Source organism: Asparagus officinalis, chromosome 7 (genome assembly GCF_001876935.1).
Source record: "Asparagus officinalis chromosome 7, Aspof.V1, whole genome shotgun sequence".
Classification (NCBI taxonomy): domain Eukaryota; kingdom Viridiplantae; phylum Streptophyta; class Magnoliopsida; order Asparagales; family Asparagaceae; genus Asparagus; species Asparagus officinalis.
The window spans coordinates 59,365,963-59,390,314 of NC_033800.1; the positions used below are offsets into that span (position 1 = coordinate 59,365,963).

The window sequence follows — 24,352 nt, forward strand, 5'->3', positions numbered from 1 at the left end:
TTTTTTATTTTGATAAACAAAATTCTTTCCCCTACACTTTTATACCTCAGAATTTACATGTTATTACCATTGATATCCTAAAATTTACACGTTTTTTAACTGACACCCAACAAACAAAACTCTATGGTATCAAAGTTCAAAAAGGTGTAAACTTCGGACCTTTAGGTTATCAAAGTGTTGAAAAAATATCAAAATAAAAAAAAGGTGCAAACTTGGGGTATCAAAGTGTCAGAAAATGTTATAGGGTGCCAAAGTTAAAAATGGTGTAACCTGTGGGTGCCAAAGTGCAAGTAATCCCAAAAATAATTGTTCTATACTCCAACGTTGGGTTGGGCTAAGGCCCAACTCTTTATGGGTCATGGGCTTCGGCTACTGAATTTACAGTTGCCTAGGGGTTTATCATCATACTGCTCACTAAATATCTGCACCTAATTATTTCCAACATTTTAAGGGTTTTAGGTCGTCATTAGGGTTTTAGCCCACTCCCTTTTCTTCTTCATTCATTTTCTGGGGTTTTAGGGGTTTTTGTAATTTAGGGTTCCTCCACTGGAGGAAAAGTGTAAATTAGGAAGTAGATCGCCATGTGGGCCCTTCGAAGAGCTGCAAACCCTATCAGGTGAAGAAAATGCTACCTTTATCGAATTTCTCCTGTTTAATTTTGTCTCTCTCTCTCTCTCTCTCTCTCTCTCTCTCTCTCTTTTTCCTTTGTGTAATTTAACTTCTGACGCTCAGGAATTAGAATTTTAGAATGCAATTCTGTACCCAAAATTAGATGTTTCTTCATTTGGGATCATGGGGATGCTCAGGAATTAGCTTCAGATTGAGCAATTATGAGAATTAATGCCAAATTCTTTACTCTTAGGAGCCAAAGTCGTCGCATTGTGGTCGCTCCATCTCGTTGCACTGAAAGAGATATATTTGGTGAAAATTCTGAACATGGATGTCCTATTGAGCGAGAGAAACATGTAGCTGAAGAGCATTTTCTGCCGAAGCCATACTCCCATAAACCGACTTATCCTCTGCGGTCCTTCCTGTGGACCCGTAATCTCTCTTCTCAAGCTGGAACCAAGTCTGGCGACGTCGAGGATGAACTTAAAGATGGGTTTTCTGATTTAGACGGTCCTCATGAAATCGACAAAAGCGAAGATGTTGTCATCGATAAGGAAGATGTTGATATGGACATTCCTGAGGAAGAGTTGGATGAAAGTGCCGAGGGTGCACTTGGGTTGTTGGATGAGACGAAGTCAAGTGGCAAGAAGAAAGCACTTTCGAAGATTTTGATAGAGACTCCTCGGATGTCTATTAATAGTGCCCTTGAGAAGTGGGCAAGTGAAGGAAAACCTTTTGGGAGAACTGAAATCTCTGCGACACTGCTTAATCTTCGAAGGCGACGGCTCTGGGGGAAGGCCTTGCAGGTGCTTATCTTTTCCTAAGATCTAAAATATGCGGAGTAATGTTTATATATAAAAAGGTTAATTTGATTTTGACCATCACATAGTTCTCCTTAGCAACTTTTTTAGAAGTAAGTTTTACTTCTATCCTCACTATGCAATTATCACCATAAGCACCCCTAACCCAGATTATAAACTGCTTGCGTTGCATACTCTCCAAGTTTTAGCTATCTTTGTAGGTTATGGTACATCAATGTATGTGCCATGTCTTCCAGCTTATCACTTGCTTCTTGAAATCAATAACTTTAATTAGCACACTATGATTGTAGATTGCTGATTGACATGCTGATCCATGATTCGATAATGTTATTCATCCCACCTGATATTAATGTTAGCATAGGTTTAAGTTTGGAGTAGCATTGTTGGCGTCTCACAAAGATGTAAATTCTCCCTCTAATGAACTCAATTATACAATAATAAACTCCTTAAATCTGATTTCTAGCCTAAATGGATTTCTGATTTCTACCCTAAATGGCAGAAATGGATTTTGATACTTCATGTATGTACACTACTCAGTGTGCAGGTTTTTTTGCTTAAAAAAATTCATTCTGCAGGTCTAACCCCTGACTTTACTTTATCTATAGTTCTAATACATATTACTAGTTTCCCGTCAGCTTTATCACATGCTTCTTCAACCAATCCTTGGTTAATGGTCGCCAATCTGGGATCTCAGTAGTTATAGGTCAGAATCAATCTCTAAAAGCTACTATCGGTTTCTTAATATCTAACAGAAATGAGTTTATTGCTATATAGTGATCTTCTCCATACCCTCATGTCTTCTTTCACTCTAAATGCTATAGATTTCTGTGTCCGATGATAATATGTGATTTGGTCGAAGACGGTCAAAATCATGGGTTGTAGTGCATAGAAATTCGACGATTTCAGAGTACATATAAATTATTCAATGCGAGATGCCACCTTGTGATTCGGTCAAAAATAACCAAAATTATAGGTTATAGTCCATAAAGATTTAGAAATTTTTTATATGTATAAAATATTTTTTTTGCAGGAATCCAATTTATAATTTGGTCAAAACATCCAAAATCATGGATTATAATCTACAGAAATTTGGGAAGTTTGGAGTGCGCATAAAATATTCTATACAATATAAAACTTGTGATTTGGTCAAAAAATGCCCAAAATCATAATTTATAATTCACAAAAATCCGGGAAATTTAAAGTGTGCCTAAAATATTCTATGCACGACAATTGTGATTTGGTTGAAAACAACCAAAATCATGAGTCAACACTTTAGAGAAATTCAGGAATATTAGAGTATGCTTAAAATATTTATGTGGGACGACAACATGTGATTTAGTAGAATAGCCAAAATCATGGGTTAATCCACTGAGAACCGTAAATCTTACGCAGAACTAATGTTACAGGAAGTGTTAGGTGCTTAGCGGCTAGGCTAGTGTTTAGGCAGATTTTTTTGTGATTAAGTGATGATGGAGGAGGTGTTTGTAGTTGATGTAGGAGGCCAAAGGAAGGGGGAGGACGTGGAGGTGACGGTGGAGGTTTTTTGAACTTGGGCCTCCATACTTGGTGTGGTTTTGATGTTTTTTTGGTCATATCTTCCTTTTGCAATTTCTATGTCACTGCACGAGAATCCGCGCGTGCGTGAGTAGTGCGCGACGCTTTTGAATACACTCCTTAAGAGTCGAACAGGTCCTTTTGACGCGGACCCATTCATTGGTTGATAGTTTGGAGGAAGAGTCATTTGCTTGCTGTTGAGGCGCTTGGCGTTTCCTGAATTTTAGATCCGTATTATAACGAATCCCATCAATCGGCTTCAAGGCCTTGGCTTGTTGACGTGCGAAGCGTTGGCGTTGTCTTTGACGAGCCTTTTTTGACAGAATTGGCACGCCTTCAGCACTCAACTTCTTGATTGAGGAGTTTAAATCTACAGATCCGGTTTCATTGGACGTCGGAGGGGCGTTGCAAGGCGCAACTACAGCAGCAATGGGACGATGATCATCGCCCTGGGTCTTCAGATCTGAAGACCAGCGGACCTTCGTGGAGATCTTCCTGCACTTGCAAAAGGAGGTTCTGCAGGAAGACAAGTATTTCTCGTACTTCTGTTGATCGAACTCGTACTCGATCTCTGTATCAACCAGGATTAGGATCCTTGATTGCTACACTACAGCATTGGTAGAGAGGCTGTTGGCTCCCACTATGGTCGCTAGCGTGTTTGCGTCGAAAGTTGTTTTCATTGCTTAATCCATTACACGTTTATCGATTACAGATTTAAAGTAAATTTAGTCTTTTTATAAGACTCTTACATAATAAAAATAAAAAAATACAACTCTCTAGAAACACACGCAGAGGACGTTTATCACCCACTGCTTGCGTGAGATTTTTTTTTGTGTCGAGGTTTATCCGTGGACCATCGCGGATCAGATCCGGTTGATCGGAATAAAAGATCAATACTTTTGCTTCACAAAGAAAACAATCGCAGAAGTAAATAATCTCAACAAAGTGAGATTACTACACTTCTCGAGATCAGTACAAATTCTGATCTCAATGAATGACGAAACGGGCATCAGATCTCTCGAAATGCTCCTTCTTTATGTCGGAGTTTGCCAAAATCTGCTAGACCTCTGAAATTCGTGGGATTCACTCTCTAAACCGACAACACCTCGTCCTCTTTTCAGAATTTCAGATGCATATAGGACCCTAGACTTGTATTTATAGGCTTCAGTTGCAGTGTTTTTGGATAAGAACAAGTGATTTGGCCTCATCTTCAGTTAATAACGGCCTAACCATATTTAGAGATGATATCCAAGTAGTTCGGAGGCTCTGGAACGAACAAATCGCGAGAAAACATCGAAATACGTGTTTTCGGAAAGCGGTGTGCGAGTCAGTTCAATGTGACTAGCAGGTGTGCGGGTCACATTAAGGTGACCCTCATGAGTTTGGGTTATATTAACATGACCCGCACGAGTGCGGGTCACATCAACGTGACCCGCACGGGTGTGGGTCACTTTGATGTAACTCGCACATTGGCGGGTTGCTTTGATGCGATTTCCAAGCAACTATGTCTTGTTTTGGTCTTGTTCCGTCGTTTCACGGATTTGTACATTTCACCGACTCGTTTTATGCGCTTCGTCATTTCGTCTTAGCATCGGATAATCTCATGATGACGTTTATCGTCTTCGTTTCGTCTCGAACTACGTGTGGGAACCTATATGCAATTTTTGACGCATACAGTCGAAAACGGACAAAACCATCAGTTATCATCCTAAGAAGTTTGTGAGTTTTAAGTATGCAAAAAATATTTTATGCAGGATGAGAACTTGTGATTTGGTCGAAAACAGTCAAAATTATCAGTTGTGTCCATAGAAAGTCAAGAAGTTTGGTCATAAATGACAAACTATCAGGTATTGTTTCCACAGAGAGTCTAGATATTCGGAGCAAGTATGATATATTCTATGTACTATGACAATTTGTATATTGAAAACAGCCAAATATATAAGTTAATTTTGGATTACACAAAATATTTATAGAGGACAAGTTGTGATTTTGTTGAGTAAAGGCCAAAACCATAGGTTGTTTTAGTTTGCAAATATTCGGGAAATTGGGAATAGGTGTAAAATACTGTATGTGTTGACAACTTGTGATTTGATAAAAAATAAACAAAATTGTACGTTGCTTCGAAGTAATTTGGGAATTATGGAGTACGCATAGAATATTTTATGTTGGACGACAATTTGTGATTTAGTCAAAATTGACCAAAATCATGGGAATATATTCCAGGGAGAATCGTAAATTTTAGTCTATAGTTAACATTTTTTATACGAGACTATAATTTATTTATTGACCTAAAACGGGTACAATCATGGATGATACTTTATAGAAAATTGGGGAATTTTGGAGAAAACAGGAAATAATCTATGAGGAATGATAAATTGTTATTTGGTCGAAATATTCAAAATAATGGGTTACAGACTATAAGAATTTGAAATTTTTAGGAGTACTCTTAAAATATTTTTCTTGAGATAAGAACTTGTGATTTGGTCAAAAAAGGACCAAAATTATAAGGTATAACGCACAAAAATTATGGAATTTTGAAGTATGCATAACATGTTTTATGCGCGATTATTTGTGATTTAATAAAAAATGATGAAATCTGTGGGTTATAATCAAAACATATTCATGAATCTTATAGTACGCATAAAATATTCTTTACTCGACGGACAATTGGTGATTTGGTCAAAAAGGACCAAAATCATTGGTTATTCAATGGAAATTTCAAAAAAATTCCAGTACACAAAATATTCAATGTAGGATAGGAAATTGTGATTTAGACGAAAATGGCTAAAATAATGGGTTCCACTTTATAAAAAGTTGGGAATTTTGGAGTACACCTAAAATATTCTATGCTAAATGATTATTTGTGATTTGGTTAAAAATGATCAAAGTCTTGAGTTATATTCCATAAAAATTCAAGAGTTTCAGGGTACGTGTAGATATTCTAAGTGTGTGAATACCCAGTGATTATCCAACAAAAATTCATAAAATTTGAAGTATATATTTAATATTCCAAGTGAGACGACAACTTATTTTGTTGAAAATGCTCAATTTCATGGTTTATAGTCCAGTAAAATTCAGAAATTTTGTTGTACGCGTAAAATATTCTTTGTAGGAAGTCAATTTGTAATTTTCTTAAAGCGGCCACAATCATGACTTATAGTCCACAATAATTTGTGAATTCTCCGGTATGCATAATATGCCAAAAACTATGTTAGTTTGTGGTCTGGTCGTAAACGGCCAAAATCATATAATATAGTCCATTGAATTCTCGAGTTTTGAGGTATGCGTACAATATTCTATGTAGGAGGACTACTTGCTATTTGATTGAAAATGACCAAAATTAAGGGTTATAGCGCATATAAATTTAGAAATTTGGGAGTATGCAAAAATTTTTATGTTGCACAATACCTTGTGATTTAGTAAAAAAAGATCAAAATCATGAGTTATGGTCAACAATGAATTGAAAATTTTAAAGTGTGCATGACATATTTATACTGGATGATAATTTGCATATTAGTCAATAAGAGACAATCATGTGTTATAGTCTATAAAATTTAGGAGTTTTGGAGTACGTATAAGATAGTTTATGCTGGACGAAACCTGTGATTTGGTTTGAACAACTAAAATCATAGGTTATAGTCCTCAAAAGATCTTGAATTTTTTACACTCATAAACATTTAATGCAGGGCGCCAACTTGTGATTTGGCCGTTAAACTACTAAATTCAATTGTTATAGTCCTCAGAATTTTTGGAATTTTAAAGTACAAATAAAGGTTTTCATGCATGGCGACAAGTGATTTGGTCAAAAACGACCAAAATCCATGACACAAAAATTTTGGACTCAAGTATGTAATCTATGCTAGATAATGGTTTGTGATCTCGTTGAAAATAACCAAAGATATGGATTATATTCCATGGAGAATCGTAAGTTTTAAAGTATAATGAACATATTTTATGCACGACGATAATTAGTTTATTGGCCTAAAATAGTTACAATGATGTATGATATTCTTTATTTCCTTATAAATTTGGGAAGGTTGGAGGCGACAAAAAATAGTCTACGGGAGACGAAAAATTGTTATTTGGTCAAAATATGCAAAATCATAGGTTATAGTCCACATAAATTTGAATTTTTTTGAGTATTCCTAGTATACTTTGTGCGGGAAAACAACTTGTGATTTGGTCAAAAAACGACCAAAATTATAAGCTATAATCTACATAAATTACGGAAATTTGAAGTATGCATAACATAGTCCATGAGCAATAATTTGTGATTGAATTAAAAATGATGAAAACCATTGGTTATAGTCATTAAAATTCCATAATCATTCGTTATAGTCAAAATAAAATTTAATCATTTGTAACTTTATGCGAATTATGCATCAAACGTACTTTACCTGATGGACAATTAGTGATTTGGTTGTAAAGGACCAAAACCATTGGTTATAGTGAACATAAAATTTAAAAATTTAAGAGTCCACCGAAAATTTAATATGGGACAGGAACTTGTGATTTATACAAAAACAACTAAAATCATAAGCTTTAAAAATTCGCTTAAAGTCAGAAAGTACACCTAAATATTTAGTTGGATGGCTATTTCTGATTTGGTTGAAAACAACCAAAATTATGAGTTGTGGTTCATGGAAACAATCAAAATTATAAATTGTAACCCATAATAACTTAGAAATTTTTATGTATAAAATATTCTAAGTGGGGCAGTAACTTTCTATCTTGTTGATAACGTTCAAAGTCATAGTTTATAGTCCACAAAAATTCAGAAATATTTTTTGACCAAAATTATAAGTGATAATCCACATAAATTACGGAAGTTTGAAGTATGCATAACATATTATTTGAGCAATAATTTGTGATTTGATTAATAAATGATGAAAACCATCGGTTATAAACCAAAAAATTTCCATAATCATTGGTTATAGTCGACGTAAAATTTAATCATCTGTAACTTTATGCGAACTACATATGAAATATACTTTACTTGATGGACAATTAGCCACTTGGTTGAAAAGGACAAAACCATAGGTTATAGTGAACATACAAATTAAAAATTTAAGAGCCCACCAAATATGCAATGCGGGATAGGAACTTGTGACTTATACAAAAACAGCTAAAATCTTAGGCTGTAATTCACCTAAAGTCAGAAATTTTGGAGTACACCTAAATATTAAGTTGGATGACTGTTTTTTATTTGGTTGAAAACAACCAAATTTATGAGTTAGAAACAATCAAAATTATTGATTGTAACCCATAAAGACTCAGAAATTTTGAACTATGTATAGAATATTCTAAGTGGGACGATAACTTTTTATATTGTTGATAAGGTTCCACAAAAGTTTAGAAATATTTTAGTATTCTTAAAATATGCTTTGAAGGAAGTTAATTTGTAATTTGATCAAAACGTCCACAATCATGATTCATAGTCTGCAAAAATAGAAATTTCAAAGTATTGTAAAAACTATTTCATGTTGCACAACAACTTATGATTTGGTCTAAAACAATCAAAATCATGAGTTATAGTTTAAAAAGAATCTCTAATTTCAAAGTACACATGACATATTTTGTGTTTGATGATAATTTATTGGTCGATTACATACACTATTATTCTTTTGGAGTTTTGAGTACGTATAAAATACTATGTTGGACGATAATTTGTGATTTGGTATGAACAACCAAAATCATGGGGTTAGTGTCCTCAAAAGATCAGAAATTTTGGAACAGTCATAAACACATAATACGGGACATTAACTTGTGATTTTGTCGAGAAACTAAGAGGGTGTTTGGGGAGACTTATTTTTTAGTCAAACTAGCCTTTAAGCTGGCTTTTTTATTTCTGCCTGTTTGGTAAAATATCAAATATGTTTGCTTATAAGTCCCATTTTAGAAAGCTGGCATACCCTAGCTTTTGAAAAACTAGCTTATAAGCTCACTTTAAAAAGTTAGGTTTAACTAAACAAATTTCTATTCTACTCAAACAATCTTTATAGTATTTTTATCCAAAAAAGTCAAAAGTTATTAAAAGCTAGCATAACTTATAAGCTTAAAAATATAAGCCTTCCTAAGCACCCTCTAATTCAATTGTTTTAGGTTAAAGTAACTCTAGAATTTTAAAGTACAAATGAAAGGTTTCATGCATGACAAGAAGTTATTTAGTTAAAAAAGACCAAAATCATAGGATATAGTCCATAAAAATTTAGGATTGGAGTATCTATTAAATATTCTATGCTAGATAATAGTTTGTGATCTAGTTAAAGGTAACCAAATTCAGGTTATAGTCCACAAAAAATTGGAAATTTGGGAGTATATGTAAACGTTCTATACGAGACTACACTAAGTGATTTGGACAAAAATTGACAATCATTAGCCATGCTCCATAGAAATTCGTGAAAGCGAGATAACAATTTGTGATTTGGTTGAAAATGGCTAAAAATTATCAATCATCGTGTCCACAGCAAGTCAGGAAATTTGGAGTAAGCATAATGTATTTTATCCATGACGATAATTTGTGTATTGGTAAAAATAGCCAAGCATATAGGTTAGTTTTGGAGTACACAAAATATTTAAAGAGTACGACAACTTGTGATTTGGTTGAAAAAAGACAAATTATGGGTTATAGTTTAGAAATTCAAGAAATTAGAAGTACGTGTAAAATACTATATAGGGTACGACAACATTTGATTTGGTGAAAATGGAGCAAAATCATAGGTTATTTAGGAGAAATTTGGGAATTCAAACACAAAATATTCTATGTTGGACAACAATTTGTGAGTCAAAATTGACCAAAATCATGCTCATATTCTATTGAGAATTATTAAGTTTGGAGTAAAATTAACATATGTGGGGCGATAATTTGTTTATTGGCATAAAACTAGCACAATTGAGGATGATATTCCTTAGAATTTTGTGAATTTTGGAGAAAGCATAAAATGCTCTGTGGGTTATAGTCCACAGGAATTTGAAAACTCGAGAATTCTTAAAATATTTTGTGCAAGATATGAACTTGAAATTTGGTTAAAAAACTAAATCTATAAGTTATAATCTACATAAATTACTGAATTTTGAAGTATGCATAACATATTCTTTGCTCGCACGTGAATTAGTGATTTGGTTGAAAGGACCAAATCATTTATTATGGGTCACGTAAGTACAAAAAGTTTAGAATACAAAATATTCAATGCAGGATATGAACTTGTGAAGCTAAAATCATGGGCTGTAGCTCATAAAAAGTTAGAAATTTTACAGCCAACAATGGATTGTAATTCACAAAAATTTAGAAATTTTAAAGTACGGGATGTCATCTTTTTTATCTTGTTGTAAACGTTCAATATAGTGGTTTATAGTCTGAAAAAAATTCAGAAACTTTATAGTAGCATAATATTCTTTGTAGGAAGTCAATTTTGTAATTTGTTCAAAATGGTCCCAATCTGTAAAAATTCGTGAATGCTCCATTACACATAATATATCTAATGATTGATGGCGAATTCTAATTTGATCAAACTGCCAAAAGTTAAGGGTTATATGGAATAGAAATTTAGGAAAGTTGAAGTGCTATACATAAAACATTATATGTGAGACGCTAGCTTGTGATTTGGTCATAAATAGCCAAAATCATATCATAGTCTACTGAAATTTGCGAATTGTGGAGTATGCATACAATATTCTATGTAGGACAGCTACTTGTGATTTGGTCGAAAATAACCAAAACCACGAATTCTAGTCCATGGAAGTTAAGAAATTTAGGAGTCATGGAGAAAATGTTTTATGCTAGACGACAACTTGTGGTTTGGTAAAAAACGATCAAAATCCTAAGTTATAGTCCATAAAGAATAACTATTTTTGAAGCATGCATGACGTATTTTATGTAGGACGATAATTTGTGTATTGGACGATAACAAACTAACAAACACAATCATGTGTTATAATCCATCGAAATTTAGGAGTTTTAGAGTATGCATAAAATAGTATATGCTAAACGACAACTTGTGATTTCATTTGAACAACCAAAATCATTAGTTATGTCTCTCAAAATATCCAAAATATTGGAACACTCGAACACTTAATATAGGGTGGCAACTTGTGATTTGGTCGGGAAACTACTAAATTCAACTGTTATAGTCCATAGAAATTTCGGAATTTTGAAATACAAATAAAAGGTTTAATGAACGGTAACAAATTTTGATTTGGACGAAAAAGACCAAAATCACATGATATAGTCCACAAAATTCAAGATCGAAATACATATGAAATATTCTATGTTGAATAATAGTATGTGATCTAGCTGGAAATAATCAAAAACACGGTTTATAATCCACAAAAATTTGGAAAATTTGGAGTACGCGTAGAACATTCTATATGTGTAGAACATTCTATACGGGATGACAACTTATGATTTGGTCAAAAATGAACAAAATCATTGGCTATGGTTCAAAGAAATTTGTGAATGCAAGATGACTAACTTGTGATTTGGTCGAAAATAACTAAAGTTATAAGTTATCATGTCTGCAGAAAGTTGGGTATTTGAAATAAGCATAGTATATTCTATGCGCAGTGACAATTTGTCATTGGTAAAAACAGCTAGATATATAGGTTAATTTGAAGTATGGATAAAATGTTTATAGAGGACGACAACTTGTGGTTTAGTTGAAAACAGGCCAAAATCATAGGTTATAATCTTCAGAAATTTGGGAAATCGAGAGCATGTCTAAAATACTTTATAAGCGATGACAACTTGTGATTTGATAAAATTGAGCAAAAGCGTAGGATACCTTAGAGAAATTTCGAAATTTTAGAGTATGCATGAAATTTTCTATATTGGATGACAATTTGTGTTTAATCAAAATTGACCAAAATCATAGGTTATATTCCATGGAGAATCGTAAGTTTTAGAGTACAATTAAAATCTCTTATGTGGGATGATAATTAGTTTATTGCCCTAAAATAGATACAAGTATGTAAAATTGGGAACTTTGGAGAAAACATAAAATAGTTTATGGGGGACGAAAAATTGTTACTTGGTCGAAACATGCAATATCATATGTTATAGTCCACAAATATTTAAAATTTTTGGAGTACTCTTTAAATAGTTTGTGGGAAAACAACTTGTGATTTAGTCAGATAACAACCAAATAATATGTTATAACCCATATAAATTATGAAATTTTGAACTATGCATAACATGTTATATGTTATAATTTGTGATTTAATAAAAAAATGACAAAAACCATGGGTGATAATGTTACCTTGACTCGCTCTTGTGTGACCAAATCAACCGCTCTCATGTTGTGAAAAACGTGGGAAATAGGTTGTTGAGAGAAAATCTCTCAGGGGCAATTATGAGGGGCCGGAGATGATGGGTTTGGCCCCTATAAAAGGAGAAGTTTTCTCTTTGAGAAAACACAACAACAAAAACAAATCAAACCCTCTACCTGTTACCGGAGCCCCCTCAAAGAAATCTGATGTTCTTTCTCTTCTTCTCTGTAGTCGAACACTGGTATCAGAGCCGAAGGTTCTCCACCATCTTCAAATCCCGCTGCCATTTTCCCCAACAAAGAAGAACCACTCTCTCTCTCTCTCCAACTACTTGAGCAAGTACGTGACTTTCTTGAGGTCTGCCAACCATTCATTTATTTATTTTTGCCAAGCACATCCATCTAGCAGACCTTATAACCTTATAGCCTACATGTTCATAGCCTCATAACTTCATAACATATAATCCAAAAACATTCTAGAATAAGAGTGCGCATAAAATATCTTTGCTTGGCCAAGGGTTAGTACCAGAATTATTGGTTATAGTCGACGTAAAATTCAAAAAGTTTAGATTATGTAAAATATTTAATGTGGGTAGAAACTTGTGATTTAGACAAAAGAGGGTCAAATCATGGGCTACAATTCACAAAAAGTCATAATTTTTTTAGTACAACTAAAATATTCTATGTTTGACAACTATCTCTGATTTGTTGAGAACGGTCAAAATCATGAGTTATAATCCATAAAAATTTGGGAATTTCAGAGTTCATCTAGATATTCTATGCAAAACAACACCTAATTATCTGGTTGAAAATAGCCAAAATTATGGACTGTAGTACACCAAAATTTCAAAAATTTAGTATGTATAAAGTATCCTAAGTAGGACAACTTTATATATTGTTAAAAATGTTCGAACTCATGGTTTATAGTACACAAAAATTCAAAAATTTTGTGGTGTGCATAAAATATTCTGTCGGAAGTCAATTTGTAATTTGATCAAAACAGTCACAATCATGATTTCTAGTCCACAAAAACTCCTGAACACTCCAGTACGCATAATATATTTTTTGCCTAACAGCAACTTGTGATTTGGTAAAAACTGCAAAAACTTATGAGTTATGTTTGCATAGAAATTTAGGAAAGTTGGAGTATGCATAAAATATTCCATGTGGTACATTAGCTTGTGATTTAGTTGTAAATGGCTGAAATCATACTGTATAGTCCATAAAATTTCGCGAATTTTGGAGTATGCATACAAGTACTCTATGCAAAATGACTACCTGTGATTCGGTCGAAAATAATTGAAATCATGAGTTATAGTCCATGGAAATTCAGAAATTCAAAGATATAAGAGCATGCAAAAAATATTTCATGCTAGATGACAACTCGTGATTTGGTCAAAAACGATCAAATCCTACATTATAGTCCACAAAGAATTACAAATTTTGAAGTACGCATAATATATTTTATGCAAGACGATAATTTGTGTATGTCGATAACAAATACTATCATGTGTTATAGTCCATAAAATATGCAATAGTTTTAGGTATGTATAAAATAGGCTATGGTTGACAACAACTTTCGGTTTTGTTTAAGCAACCAAAATCATGATTTATGATACTTAACAAGATCATAAATTTTGAAACACAAAACTTAATGTGGGGCGACAACTAGTGATTTGGTCGAGAAGCTACTAAATTCAATTGTTATAATCCATTGAAATGTGTGAAATCTCCAATACCGATAAAACAATATGCTCGACCGTCGATTGAATATTTGGTCGAAAATAAACAAAATCATGTGATATAATCCATGTAAAATTCTGAAATTTCTGAATACACTCAATGCTTGATGGGAACCTGTGATTTGGACGAAAATAAATAAAGTTTGAGTATGCATAAAATTCAGGAAAGTTTTAGTACGCACAACATATTTCATGCGAGACACTAGCTTTTGAATTGGTTGTAAACGGCCAGAATCGTGTAGTAGAAGCCATTTAAATTCGTGAATTTTGAAGTACGCATACGATATTGTTTGCGGGATGACAACTTGTGATTTGGTAAAAAATGGCAAAAATTATGGATTATAGTTTCTAGATATCCAAGAATTTCTAAGTACACAAAAAATTCTATGTTGGACAACTCGTGATTTGGTAAAAAATGACCAAATCATGAGAAATAGTCCATAGAGAATCGCAAATTTTGGAGTATATAACATATTATGTGGTACATTAATCTGTAAATTTGTCGAGAATGGACATAGTCATGGGTTATAGTCCATAGAAATTTAGAAATTTAAAGTACGTATAAAATAGTCTATCTAAGATGATAACTTGTGATTTGGTTGAAATGACCGAAGTCATGGATTACAATCCACAAAAGATCGAACATTTCAGAGTACTCATAAACACTTCATACAAGACGACAACTTCTACTTTGGATGAGAAACAACTAAATTTAATTATTATAGTCCATAAAAATTTAGGAATTTTTAAGTACAAAAAAGTCACTAGTTATGCCTTAAAGGAACTCAGGAATTTTTTAGTATGCATAATATCTTATGGGGTACGATAACTTGTGATCTGATAGAAAATGACCAAACTCATAAGTTATAGTCTATAGGGGATCTTAAATTTTGGATTAGGTATATGATTTTTTATGTAGGACAATAATTTGTGTATTAGTTAAAAATGGGCACAATCATAGGTTATAGTTCATAGGAATTTAGGAATTTAGGAATTTTGGAGTATGCATATAATACTATGTGTGATGGCAACTTGTTATCTAGTGAAAAACAACCAAAATCATGGTTATCTTCAAATGAAATTCGAGATTTTCAGAATACTCATAAAATACTTTATGCGGTAAGTCACTTTGGGATTTGGTCGAAAAACAACCAAGATCATGGGCTATGGTCAAATGAAATTTGGGAAATTTGGAGTATGCATAAAATATTCTATGTGATGGCAACTTTGGATTCAATCAAAAATAGCACTAACCATTGGTTTAAGTGTGCAAAAAATTGGAAAATTTGCTGTATGGATAAAATATTCTCTACGGGATGATAATTTGTGATTTGATTGAAAATGATTAAAATCAAGGATTATAGTCCTTGAAAATTCAGAAATTCCATAGCACAAAAAATATTCTTTGCGGAATGACAACTTATGATTTGGACAAGAACGGTTAAAAACATGAGCTATAGCCTACAAAAAGTCAAGAATGTTGAAGTATACATAAAATATTATATGCGAGACGATAACTTGTGATTTGGTTGAAAATAACCAAGGTCATGGTTTATGGTACATAGAAAGTTGGAAATTTTGTAAGAGACAAAAATATTCTGTGCAAGGCAATAAGTTTTTATTTGGTCAAAAATAGCCACAACCATGACCTCTTGTTCATAAAAATTTATGAATTTTGGAGCATGCATAATATATTCTACGCTTAATGGCAACATGTGATTTTGGGCGAAAACAGAAAATAATGGTTTATAGTCCATAGAGATTTAAAAATTTTGAATTACACAAAATATTCTATATAGATCGACAATTTGTGATTTGGTTGAAAAAGGACACAATCAACGGCTATAGACCAAAGGAAATTGGGAATATTGCAATATGCATAAAATACTCTGTGTAATGATAATTTGTGATTTGGGTAGAAAACATTCAAAATCATAGGTTAGTCCACAAAAACTCAAAAATTTTGGAGTACGCGTGAAATAATCTGTCTGGTATGGCAACTTGTGATTTGGTTGACGAAGACTAAAATCATGTGTCATAGTCCATAGAACTTCATGAATTTCTGAGTACACAAAACATTCTATGCTGGAAAATAACTTGTGATTTGGTTGAAAACGACCTTAATCATGATTATATTATTTGTACCCCAAAATTCACCTGAATCTTAATTGGCTGTCCCACACAGAATATTTAATATATACTTCAAAGTTTCTAAGTTGGTACGTAATTGTGCTCATTGACCCATGTTGAATTTTTATGCATACACCAAATTTAACGAATAATTTTGGCTATTTTTCCCAAATCAAATATTGTCATCATGCATAGTGTTTTTATATTATGTTACTCCAAAATTTCCGAATTTCTTTGGACTACATAACTAATGAGTTTCGCTATTTTCCATCAAAGCACAAGTTGCCTTCTCATATAGAGTATTTTGTGTGCTAAAAAAATCCTAAACATCAGTGAAGTATAACCATTGATTTTAGCCGTTTTTGACCAAATCATAAGTTGTTGCCCTACATAGAATATTTTTTGCATACTCTAAAATTCTTGAAAATTTTTGGATTATTTGGTCATTTCGACCAAATCACGAGTTTTTCCCATACTCTGCCCATCCCATGCCCTGCACATGTCTTCTTTCATTCTACATGCTATAGTTGCTTGTAATACTTTGTTGGTACAACACCTAGCTGATGCCAAATTGTGAACATGTTTTCTTGATGTGATACATATTTATGCTCATTAGATGAGATTCCTATAATCAACTGTTTGATTGAATATTCATATTGTCGACCTAATATAATGGCAATGGCAGTGTTGTTAATGCGCAAGGCGCATGGGGCACAAAGTACCTTTACGCGCATATGCGCAAAGCACAATGCGATGTACGCGCACGAGTGATGCGAGGCACACACCGCACACATTTTTTCAAGATAGATAATCAAGCACGAAAGAACATGTTTAGGAATTCACATAAAAAATGTCAGGATAAATAATATCTTATTGCCGGATCACAATAAGGTCTTAAGTTCTAATGCTCACACATCCAACATAGCAGCAAAGTTTATAATTTTTCAAATCAAATGTCAAATCAAGACTAATATCCAAGAAAAATCAAATAGTAAATGAGGATTAGTTAGGGTCCTCAATTGGAGATTACTAAAAAGGCCTAATGGATTTATTTGGCTTTTGGGGACGTATCTATTATAAATACTATTGAAATGTTAACGAATAGAAATATACGAGGTTATGTACTACATGCACCCTATGCAAAGTCAGGATACTTGTGAGGCGCAAAGGCGTTGTTGCATCAGATGCGGGATGCTTCGTCACTACCCTGCATCGCAAGGCGCATGCGGCGCAATGAGGTGCGCGTTTTTGAAAACACTGGGCAATGCTTGTGTCAAAAAAATTTAGCCTTTAACATCCATATACTTTCTCCTTATTGTGTATAGTGCTTGAGAAGGTCCCCATATTAAATAGAGGTTGTCTATGTCAAGGCACCTTAAGAGAGTACAAATCCTATCAGAAGAGAGCTGTTCTGATCCAATAAAAGGAAATTTTGGGAATTCTACTTACCCTTGTATGGATTAGAACATTTACTCACATATTGGCTATTCTGATAGGATAATTATTCCCATAGAGATACCAATAAACTTATGAAAAATTAAGAGAATATACAATTACCTTAGGTCTTAGAAAAATGTTACAACCTAATGAAAGTGTATAAGTAGTCCGAATTAGGAAAGATGTAATACCATGTCATGAACGAAATACATGGAAAAGAAAATTCTAGCATTTGAGGTCTGCTTGTACTGTTATTCAAGTTCTCATCACTTATTTTCTTTATTGTAAGTTGTAACAATGCATAGATGTTTTAGGGATTAAGCATGATCGACATGAAAGAGAAATTGGGATACACCTAGAGATTATGAACCCCTCTTACTCTTCCCTTGGAAACCTTATTTTCTATCGTAATTGAAGCAATTTCTATAATGAAGAGAAAGGTTTAATTCTCTGTTGTTTATAAATTATTGCCTAAATTCCTACTATCAAACTATTTGTGGCCACAAAAAACAAAAAATAAAAATCTGGGAAAAATAAATTCCTACTATCAAAGTCTAATGTGAATCATGTGTTTTCTATAGCATACTACTTGTCTATATATTCTTAAGGAAATTGACAATTGCTTACGTTGTTAGCATACTACTTGCCTATATACTTGTGTTGTCTAGATGGCCTTATGCCTTTCTAGCCTCAAGTTGTCTATTCAACAACCTTGTATGGCTTGTTCTATCCAAGTCTCCTCAATGTTTGCATTATAATAAGAGTGGACCTTCAACTTGTGGAGTGATATGTAAATTATACATAGTATATTACCCATTGTCTTTCAAATTATACATAATGTATTACCCTATGTCTTTCAAAGTAAGAACTCTAACATCAAGAAGTCATGTCAGTGTTGGACGCTTTTTTCATAATACTTGACAATCTTTAGACTTATGTTGGACACTTCTATAATGTAACTCTTGACTTATAAGCCTATCTAATATTGTACACTTGGAAAATATTTTGATGGATCATCCTTTACTGTATATTATACTATAAAGGATGATATGGTGATTTTCTTGTTAAATTAAAATTATTATGAAAATGAGAATAATAGTCAATAGTAAAATAAAGCAAGTGTAAGACTACATTACACTAGAGAAGTGATATACATAAGGCTTACGAATTAGATGCATAAGAAGATCACAAGTTGTACTGCCTTATATGCATTATTTCAGTTTAATGCTAGTTTAATATCCATCATGCCTACAACATGTTTTGTCTCTATTGTGGGCCAAGTTTGTTCGAGCATTCTTTTTATTTTGCCTATCTTTGGCACAAGCTTTGCTTCAAAGGAAAAAAAAAAAAAAACTCTCTACATAGTCACACGAAGACCTTATTTGAATGACACGATATATGGAGGACACTCATGTCAGAGGAAACCAATACTTGATACAACATCATGTTGTATCTGGAGATATTCTGTCACGCAATAGAAAATCTTATTTACAGTATTAGGAAATTGTTCTACATATTTCTCGGTTCTTGCTCAATTTGCATGGGAAACTTACGAGATGTCAATTTGTTGCTTGGGAAACCTAAAATACCTGTAGCAAATAAGCTAAAAGTATATAGGAAAGTATTTTTAGAAAACTCTTGAAAGAATACCGTCAATTTAAAATTATGTTATGAAATCACTATTGAGTAAAAAGCGTGGATTATGAGTGCACTACATGCATGCATTCGTTCACAAACACTAGTTACATTACATGCATGCATGCATGCATTCCATGTGGCATGCACACGTACACACATACATACATACAAACATACATCCATGCATGCATGAATGCGTGTCACTGCATCCACTCTATCTCTCATACACCGACACATCCGCCTACTCACACGCCCGCCTGCGGTTTGGATGTTTTTATAAGTAATATGCCACTTTTTCTCTTGATATATGTCACTATATATAACTTCTATTTTTTTCAAGTCTTTATGTTCGTCATATACAATGCATGCGTGTGTGCATTCCATGTGGCATGCACACATACATGCATACATACATATATACATACATCCATGCATGCTTTCATGCATGCATCCGCACGATCACACACCAACACTGGCACATCCACACCTACTCACGCATGCCTGCCCTGCTCGCCTGGAGTTTGAATGGTTTTATATGTAATATTGTACAAGTAATAAATCACTTTCTCTCTTAATATATATCACTATATATCACTTTTATTTTCTTTTAAGTATTTCTGTTCTTTATATACAATGTTATCTTATTTTTCAGTTACACCAGAAGAGTTCGAGTCACAGATGAATTTTGCAAGTGTCATATTTATGTCAAGAGTGTTTGGCACAAAAAACTTCGGGCATAACACAGTTGGTTAACTCCATGTAAGCCTATTGAAAAATCATGTGGTCTGGACTTTGGTTGTCCATGTTTTTATCATATTGTTGAAAATTGTTATTTTTACAACCACTTGAAAAAATGGGTTAAAAGCAGGTAATGTTTTCATCTATTTATATTTTTATAGGGTCAAAGAGCGCAGATCGTGCATTTGAGTTGGGATAATAGGATTCTAGACCACTCTTGGATCATCTCATATATATTGCATATAACTGAGAAAATTTCAAATGAGAAATCTATGTTGAGAACTTATGCGAGAACACAACAATGGGTCATCTCATGGATGGACCACACCATTTGTCTAGTTTAACACATCAAAGCGAATCATGAATAAGAGAACAAATTGCTTCAAAATTTCTTCCATGTACAAAGTTTTGAACATATGTACATGTGATCATAACTATAAACATCTTTTTTAGTTAGTATGTCATGTGCTAAAACAGTGCTTTCGATTATTTTGCAGTTTATTGAGTGGGTGGAAGCAAATAACAAATTAAATTACACAGATCGTGATTATGCTTCTCATCTTGATTTGACTGCCAAAATACATGGTCTCCATAAGGCTGAAGAGTTCATTGACAGAATTCCTGAATCCTTTAAAGGCGAGATTGTTTACAGAACTCTTCTAGCTAACTCTGTTTCCACCGGCAATATCAAGAAATCAGAGGAAATTTTCAACAGAATTAGGGACCTCGACTTTCCACTTACAATCTTTGCTTGCAACCAAGTACTACTTCTTTACAAAAGAAATGACCGCAAAAAAATAGCTGACATCCTCAAACTGATGGAGAAAGAAAATATCAAGCCAAACATATTCACGTACAGGCTTTTGATAGACACCAAAGGTCGAGCAAATGATATCTCAGGCATGGAGGAGCTTGTGGAGACGATGAAGGCTGAAGGCATAGTGCCAACCATAGGAGTTCGTGCTATGGTTGCAAAGTACTACATCCATGCAAACCTCAACGAGAAAGCTGAAGCAGTGTTGAAGGAGATTGAAGGGGATATCAAGGAAAACCTTAGAGCGTGCAGACAGCTTCTCCCTCTCTATGCTTCTCTCGGCAAAACAGATGACGTTGAGAGAATTTGGAAGGTTTGCGAGGCTGATCCTCATTTAGAGGAGTGTTTATCTGCAATTGAAGCATGGGGAGAGCTAGGGAAGGTAGAGAAAGCTGAGGAAGTCTTTGAACTTATGTCCAAGAATTGGAGTAGTCTTTCCTCTAGATACTACAATTGTATGATTAAAGTTTATGCAAAACACAAACTTCTCTCAAAGGGTAAGGATTTGGTGAAGAGAATGGCAGAAAAAGGGCGAAAGATTGGTCCATTGACTTGGGATGCACTTGTGAAGCTCTACGTTGGGGCTGGGGAAGTGGAGAAAGCTGATTCATTTCTTCAGAAGGCAAGCCAGCAGAATCAGATGAAGCCCCTGTATTGCTCTTATATGATGTTGCTAGAGAATTACGCAAAAAGGGGCGATATTCATAATGCTGAGAATATTTTTAATAAGTTGAGGCAAAATGGTTACATGGGGAGGATGAGATTGTATCAGGTTTTGCTTCAGGCCTATATAAATGCAGAGTTTCCAGCTTATGGGTTTAGAGAGAGGATGAAAGCTGATAACATGTTTCCAAATAAGGCAGTGGCAGCGCAGTTGGCGACTGTTGACGATTTTAAGAAGACGGCAATATTAGAGTTGCTTGATTGATGCGTTCCGCATAAATGATGTTTTCGAGTAATCATTTTAGGTCTAATGCTGATTATTATAAATTGGTAGTTCAATTTTGAATGATACATAATTGTAGTGCATGATGAAGTTTCCGTATGCATTATGCGCTGAAGGAGGCAATAGAAAGTTGGTTTTTCTTTTTCATTTGCCACAACTAGCGTAGTCTTTGTAAAGGAACCTGTTATGTCAGCGATTTTTTTCCAAGTCACTTCAGTTTAATTTATTGTGTTGGTTCTCTACTTCTTTTTCAAAATTCTCTGTACCTTTCTAATATTATATTGTAGCTTATCATGTCTGATTGAACTGGGACCTCCATTTTTACAGCATTTGTATGTGGTACTATTTGCAGCTTATGTGCTTTTTATTTCCTGTGGTACTGTAAAAATTGACGGCGTTACCTGCAATGTATTTGCAATCATCTTCAGAAATAAGTTGTCACAGGTTAGGGATGAACAGGTACTTGCTTTAACTGCAAAAATACATTATTTTAAGTAGTTTATAGCCTTTGTTCGACAAGCATAAGCTTAGGTCACTGTTTGAGTTACGAGCTACTGTGTCACATCGATATTGCATTCACTGCTTCTCCTTTGTAATAGTCACTGCCGCATATCAAACAGCAAAGGTTAGAAGGGCATGATCGTTTGATCTTCCAAGTGATTTTTGCACTATTTTTAATTGTTTGCAAGTTTTGATAATGGAAATGCAAAAATCCTGCCATCAGAGATTGAAATCTGGGTTATAAGAACTAAAAAACATAGCACATGAACTCTGCACAGCTAACAACTATATTATTGTATAGTGCTATTATTTAAGAGGATTCATATATTTTATTCTACCCTTTAAGTGTGTCAAGATTAAAAAAAGTTTAACATGTCCTCGAACAATTTATTATATATTTAAACTAATTAGAAGAACAAAATTGAAAGGGAAAATTACTTCTAGCCCTCAAAATAACAAAAACTATTCCCCCCACCCCCGCCCAATGATTATTTCAAAGCTCAAAGCCCCCAAGACCAAAGCCGCAGTTCCTTTAGCCCCCAAAAGTTAGAATTGAACACCTCATGTGTAGTTTCAAACACGTGAATGCCAAAATACCCGTTGGGGTCGGGAGACGCCTACACCGCCGAGGAAGCGATATCAACTTCGAGAGAGAAAAACAACCCTAAAAAAACCCCCCCCCCCCCCCCCCAAAAAAAAAAAAAAAAAAAGAAAGAAAGAAAGAAAAAAAGACTTTTTAAGGTTCTAGAAACCCCCTAAATCAAAACCCGAATTCATTTAGTCCCCAAACCTCGTTCCCACGTGACCCTGATTTAAAAAAAATCCCAAAAGTGCCCTTTGATTTAACCGTCTCCCACTCCCTTTTTAGCTCTCCTCGGTGAGTTTGTCTAGCTCTCTCATCCATTCAAGAATGAAACCAAGTGTCCCTAAGTCGAAACCCTAACCTTAAATCAGCCTACCCCGGAGCAAAATCAAAGTTATTTTCTTCTCTATTGCCTTCCTATACCCCCAAAGTGGAATCATGGCAGACAAGTCAACGCCCAAAGTAGTCGCCCCAATAGAAGACTTCAAAGATGATGACGACTCATAGTATGTCGTCGCAAGAAGATGCTTGAGCACGGAGTCCACTAATGCTAGCACAACAAAGCAGATATTCTAAAGGACCTCGCAGTTAGTCATCCTTCTCCCACAAGCCCAGTTCAACGTACGGATCTAGAGAGCAGCTTCGACGATGCCTCGAAAGCACTCCTAGATCTAAAGAAAGGAACAAATAGGAGAAATTTGGAAGGCATGCGTATGTCAACCAACAAGAAGTGAGTTTACTGTATACTTTAGTTGTTTATGATGTTGCATGGTGTTTGACAGACATTTGTTACCAAGTTACTTATCTAATTTCAAAGGATATGTGTTAATTGTGAATGTTACTATTAAGTTGTGGATGATAGACTTTAGTTATCAAGGATATTCATTAGTTGTTAAGGTTAAGCATTACTTATAAAGATTATGAATTAGTTGTGAATGTTACTGCTAACTTGTAACTTGTTAGTTGTTAAGGTTATGAGAAAGTTACTGTTAACTTATGACTTGTTAGTTGTTAATGTTATGCATTACTTGCTAAGGTTATGAGTAGGCTACTGTTAACCAGTGTTTTGTTAGTTGTTAAGGTTAAACATTATTTGTTAAGATTATGAATTAGTTGTGAAGATTACTATTAACATATGACTTGTTAGTTGTTAAGCTTAAGCATTAGTTGTTAATGTTATGAGAATGTTACTATTAACTTATGGCTTATTAGTTGTTAATGTTAAGCGTTAGTTGTGAAGGTGATTATTAACTTGTGGCTTGTTAGTTGTTAAGGTTAAACGTCAATTATTAAGGTTATAAATTAGTAGTGAAGGTTACTGTTAACTTGTGACTTGTTAGTTGTTAAGGTTATGAATTAGGTGTGAAGGTCACGGTTAAGATTATGCGTTACTTGTTAGTTGTTAAGGTTAAGAAATAGTTGTGAATGTTACTATTAATTTTTGATTTGTTAGTTGTTAAGGTTATATGTTAATTGTTAAGGTTATGAATTAGTTATGAATGTTACTCTGAACTTGTGGCTTGTTAGTTTTTAAGGTTATACGTTAGTTGTTAAGGTTATGAATTAGTTGTTAAAT

At 33.9% G+C, this 24,352-nt stretch overlaps 1 protein-coding gene across 3 annotated transcripts; it reads left to right on the top strand.

The window, feature by feature from the left end:
* Positions 439 to 21,946, top strand: LOC109849132 (pentatricopeptide repeat-containing protein At1g80270, mitochondrial-like). Of its 3 annotated transcripts, none has more exons than XM_020418942.1 (4): positions 439 to 616; positions 863 to 1,415; positions 12,480 to 12,605; positions 20,430 to 21,946. In XM_020418942.1, exons 1-4 carry the CDS (start codon positions 582 to 584, stop codon positions 21,672 to 21,674), a joined length of 1,959 nt encoding a protein of 652 aa, XP_020274531.1. In that variant the 5' UTR covers positions 439 to 581; the 3' UTR covers positions 21,675 to 21,946. The 3 variants fall into 3 exon arrangements, with proteins under 3 accessions (XP_020274531.1, XP_020274533.1, XP_020274534.1); XM_020418944.1 differs by having other exon boundaries at positions 12,480 to 12,587; XM_020418945.1 differs by lacking the exon at positions 12,480 to 12,605 and having other exon boundaries at positions 441 to 616.